General features: G+C 42.2%; 1 protein-coding gene across 1 annotated transcript in view; it reads right to left on the bottom strand.

The window, feature by feature from the left end:
• The window catches only part of KNL1 (kinetochore scaffold 1), a 59,999-nt gene that overhangs the window by 1,023 nt on the left and 53,722 nt on the right, over positions 1 to 5,254 (bottom strand). The window contains exon 23 of the mRNA XM_012806308.2: positions 4,097 to 4,219. Coding sequence (XP_012661762.1) covers positions 4,097 to 4,219 — 123 coding nt within the window. The remainder of the gene's footprint in view (positions 1 to 4,096; positions 4,220 to 5,254) is intronic.

The following is a 5,254-nucleotide window of genomic DNA, read 5'->3' as shown; positions in this document are numbered from 1 at the left end:
TTTTTTTTTTTTTTAGCATAACCCTTTCAACATAACCTGGTTTAACATAACTTAATGGAGAACATGTTGTTAGCCATTACTTCTTTTGTTCTTATCTGATGAAGCCTGAGGCTATGGAGGAAAGAGGCAATTTGAAGGTCTGTCCTACTGACCTTGCTATTTGGAGGCAGTTACTTCGATCTTTAAACCAAGGCATAATTAAGAAACTTCTAGGGCATACAGAAATTTATGTGCAAACCTCTGCTCCCATGTGGGCCTTAAGTCATGGAGTTTTTACGACTACAACCGACCAGGCTGACCTTAGGTCAGGGGGTTTTTAGGCCTGCAACCAACCCGGCCACATGGGATTCTGCCTCATTTCCTCTCAAGTATGCCTATACAAAGTCTTTTACTGCTCTCTCTCAAACAGCTTTTTTGGCCAGAGGCATATAGGCCTTTCCTCTATAGGTTCTTATAGTCCCAGCTACTTGGGAGGCTGAGGCAAGAGAATCACTTGAGCCCAAGAGTTTGATTTTGCTGTGAGCTATGACACCATAGGACTCTATTGAGGGTGACAAAGTAAGACTCTGTCTCAAAAATAAATAAATAAACAAACAAACAAATAAATAATTGAAGAAAGGTTGACTTGTACCCTGGGTACCATAATACTGGGAACAGAATGAGTCATTGAGTTTTAAAATATTATTTGAGTAATGTTAATAAAAATCTTTTGGGGGTATATATTTGAATGCCAAATAGTTATTAACTATCCAAAAAGGGGTTTTCCTTGGTTTCTAGACAGGGATTTGTATCAGTCACCATTTTCCAGATAGAACCAATAGGATATATAGACATATGAAAGGGAATTTCTTACGTGAATTGACTCACATGAGTAGGGAGGCTGAGAAGTCCCATGACAGACTGTCTGCAAGCTGGAGAGCCTGGGATGCTAGTAGCCTGGCTCAGTCCAAGTCCTCAGAAGCAAAGACCAACGCTATAACTCTTACTCAGAAGCTGAAGGCCTAAGAACTCCAGGGGGCCACCGGGCTAAGTTCTGGAGTCCAAAAGCCATAGAATCTGGAGTTCTGGAGAAGAAGGGGAAGAAGAGCGTCCCAGCTCCAAGACAGAGGTGAAATTGCCTTTTTGTTATGTCTCAGCTTGGTCTACTGGGTGGTAGGTCTATCAGGTGGTTTCTGGCCACATTAAGAGTTGATCTTCCCCACTTGGTCCATTGACACTCCAGACTTCTCTTGAAACACTCTCACAGACACATCCAGAAATAATGGTCTACCAGTTCTCTAGGTAATCCTTAATTCAGTCAAACTGACACCTAAAATTAACCATCAGAGGGTTTTTGTTGATATGTCTGACTTCCCTGAACGAGTTTCTGGCCAAGGAGTATTGTTTTCAATAGTAGTAGACTGCTAAAAATGTCTTTTAACAGGACAGTTTTATACTACTTTTAAAATGCTCTGGGCTATTTCCATTCTGAATACTGAAGCATACATTTAAGGTAAAGCAAAGTATTCCTAACACATAGTTACTGAGAACAGAACTCTGAGGAAATGAGACACTTAGCAGGTAAACATTTGACTTTGGGATGAAACTTTCCTTTGTTTTAGGATGGACTGCTTGAGTGAATCCTTTTAGTAATACATTTGAAAGGCAAACACCTCTTCATTTTTCTCAGGAAAGCCAAGAACATAGGGTAATAATGCAAAAGCTTCAGAGTAAGATATTTTCTTTATAATAATGTAAATGTAGTATATTGGCAAATTAATGAAAAAAATTTCATCTAAATCTGGATTTAGACTATTCTTTGCCTGAAATGATTGTGTAAGTGAAGTTACATGGCTTTTTGACCAAGCAGTGTCCATTTGAGGTTTGGAACTATGGCAGAAAAGTCACGCAGTCATGGACTTTCCCCCCCTCAAGGCAGTCAGAAGTCTGTAAGGTTGTAGACCAGCTTGAAGCAGCACTAGATGAACTGGACCATTGGTGTCCTGCACAGGAACAATTCTGATCTGGGAAATGTTTGAGGACTCTGGGGATTATCCCAGATGTCTTTGGGATGAAGGCAGCACTACCCTGAAGGAAATGAGTGCTCATATTCCTGCCATCCTGAGCTGGGAAAGGGAAGGGTGTTGGACTAGAAAGAGAAGGCACTATATCTTTCTTTGGGGCACAGAGGGGATTGAACATGAAATCAGGAATATTGAGGTATCTGAAAATTTCTGTGAATGGTGGCTGCGACAGCTTGGAAATTTGATTCTCCAAACCTCATGTTAAATTTGATCCCAGTGTTGGGGTTGGATCAAATGGGAGGTGTTTGGGTCAAGGAGTGGATCCTCCATAATTGGCGTAATGCTATTCTTGTGAATGAGTCCTTATTCTCAGTTCCCACGAGAGTTGGTTGTTGAAAAGAACCTGGCACCTCCTCACCTCTCTCTCTTGCTGCCAATCTCTTGCTTTCTTTTTTGCCATGTAATCTCTGTGATCCCTGCACATGCCACTCCCCTTCCCTTCTGCAATGAGTGGAAATAGCCTGAGGCTCTCACCACATCCAGATGCCAGCACCATGCTTCTTGTACTTCCTGCAGAACTGTGAGCCAAATAAATCCCTTTTTATAAATTACCCACCCTCAGGTGTTGCTTTACAGCAACATAAAAATGGACTAAGACAAGAGTGCAGCGGGCCCCTACTTCTATATGGAAAAGATTGGTGGGAGTTGAGCAGAGAGATCCAATTTGTGTTTGGTCTGTGGCTGTCAGGGTAACCACCTTTATTCATGGGATAGGGTGGCTTCTAGGCATATTCTGTTCTTTTTGATCCTTTAGTAAAGCCATAAGGGACAGCCCCTTCCAAGACGTGCTTTGGAGCATCAGTTGAGGGGTCTAAGTCCCAGCTTGGGGCCTATGTGGAACTGGGAAAGCAGAAGGAGCCTGGGGTGGTGGTTAGTTATGACTGGAGATGCCGTGCACAGAGAAGAGCAATGGCCCAGGGAGAGCATCTGGCGGGACGCCCAAGGCTCTGTGGAACTTGTCATCATCCCTCAAGTTTTCACTGTTATTCTTGGGGGAGTGACTCAGTAAAAGATGAGACTTTCAGCTTTACAGTGAGGTAGGTCAGGTTATCATCATCTGGGCATTAGAGAGAAGGTTGCCTTTGGAAAGCTGGAGAACTTGGGAAAATAGCTGAGTTGCACATCCTTCAATGGTCAGCTTAGATATATTAGGTTGGTGTAAAAGCAATTCAGGTTTTGTTTTTTTTTTTTTTTGCAGTTTTTGGACAGGGCTGGGTTTGAACCTGCCACCTCCAGCATATAGGGCCGGCGCCTTATTCCTTTGAGCCACAGGCGCCGAGCCAAATGCAAGGTATCTTGATCTAGGTGCTTTCTCTGGCTATAAAAATCTAATATTGGTGTTTCTTAATGGATTTAAAGTAGGCAAATTCTAAAATCTACCATCTTCCAATCTTTCAACAGTATGTCTAAGAAGTCACAAAATATACCAAAACCTAGTAGGAATAAGACATTTAGTTGTTTATATGAGATCTGGGCTAAGCTTATAAAGGATTTTTTCCTTCTTGATTCCTGTTCTAGGTAGAAGTGTTCAAAAAGTGTAGCAGATAGATATAAAAGAATAGACCAATAGTCTCCAGCATCCACTGGAGACAGCAATGAAGGACACTGACTTGAAGAACAATTCTACAAAATGAAGTCAGAGAGAACTGACATTTAGCTCTCACTGTGGTCTATCCATTTGCTGACCACTTTGAGCAATTTTTTTTTTTTGAGTCTCATTATGTCCCCTTTCAGTAGAGTGCCGTGGTGTCAAACTGACAGCAACCTCGAACTGCTGAGCTCAAACGATTCTCTCACACCAGCTTCCCAAGTAGCTGGGACTATAGGCACCCGCCACAACGCCCAGCTATTTTTTGGTTGTGGTTGCCATTGTTGTTTAGCAGGCCCAAGCTGGGCTCAAACCCACCAGCCTTGGTATATGTGGCTGGCGCCCTACTCACTGAGCTACAGGCACCAGCCGAAGCAATCTTTCAAATAAAATTAAAAAGGTGTAAAGGTAGTTGGGAATCTTATCCTGTTGGACCTTTACTCACCCAGTGTTCCCAATGTGATTTTGAATGGTGAAAGGTAATGGTACAGATGGATAATGGGCTGTGAGAGACAAAGTTATTTCAAACTTTGCAAATGCTGCAGAGCTAGAGAATAAAAGCCTCAATCTGTAAAAGAAAACATCCAAGATTAAAAATACAAAAAAAACTGGATTGAAATGCAAATACATTTTCTTTTTACATTGGCATGCCAAACTTAAATGTACATTATTTCTTGTCATTACGAAATGAACAAGGGTAAAACATGTGGGATAAGGTATTATTATATTTATTTATTTATTTATAGAGACAGATCTCATTTTGTTGCCTGAGTAGAGTGCTGTGGTGTCACAGCTCACAGCAACCCTTAGCTCTTGGGCTTACGTGATTCTATTGCCTTAGCCTCTCAAGTAGCTGGGACTACAGGTGCCCACCACACCCAGCTATTTTTTTGTTGCAGATTGGCCAGGGCTGGGTTTGAACCCACCACCCTCAGTATATGGGGCCAGTGCTCTACTCGCTGAGCCACAGGCGCCACCCTGGGACAAGGTATTATGATATGATATAAAAAAAAGACTTTATAATCCTCAGCCTCCCAGAGTGCTAGGATTACAGGCCCGAACTTGAACCTGAACATGCCTGGCCCCGTTTAACAGTCATTATAATGACTGTTTTTTATCAGTTATGAAATATATTATCAAAATATATTAGTTTAATAATTTTTTTTTTGAGACAGAGTCTATTGTCTTAGCTAGAGTACTGTGGTGTCGTCATAGCTCACACCAACCTCAAACTCTTGGGTTTAAGTGATCCTCCTGCGTCAGCCTCCCAAGTAGCTGGGACTTCAGGAGCCAGGCACAATGACTGGCTAATTTTTCTATTTTTAGTAGAAATGAGGTCTTACTCCTGTTTATGCTGTTCTCAAACTCCTGAGCTCAGGCAATCCTCCTACTTTGGCATCCCAGAGTACTGAAATTACAGAACTGAGCCACTGTGCCTAGCCAGTTTAATAATTTTTCTTTCTTTCTTTCTTTCTTTTTTTTGAGACAGAGCCTCAAGCTATCTCCCTGGGTAGAGTGCTGTAGCATTGCAGCTCACAGCAACCTCCAACTCCTGGGCTTAAGCGAGTCTCCTGCCTCAGCCTCCCAAATAGCTGGGACCACA

This window comes from Otolemur garnettii, unplaced genomic scaffold, assembly GCF_000181295.1.
Source record: "Otolemur garnettii isolate 467f Iridium unplaced genomic scaffold, OtoGar3 scaffold00050, whole genome shotgun sequence".
NCBI classification, from domain to species: Eukaryota; Metazoa; Chordata; class Mammalia; order Primates; family Galagidae; genus Otolemur; species Otolemur garnettii.
This window is presented reverse-complemented; position numbering and strand designations above follow the sequence as displayed.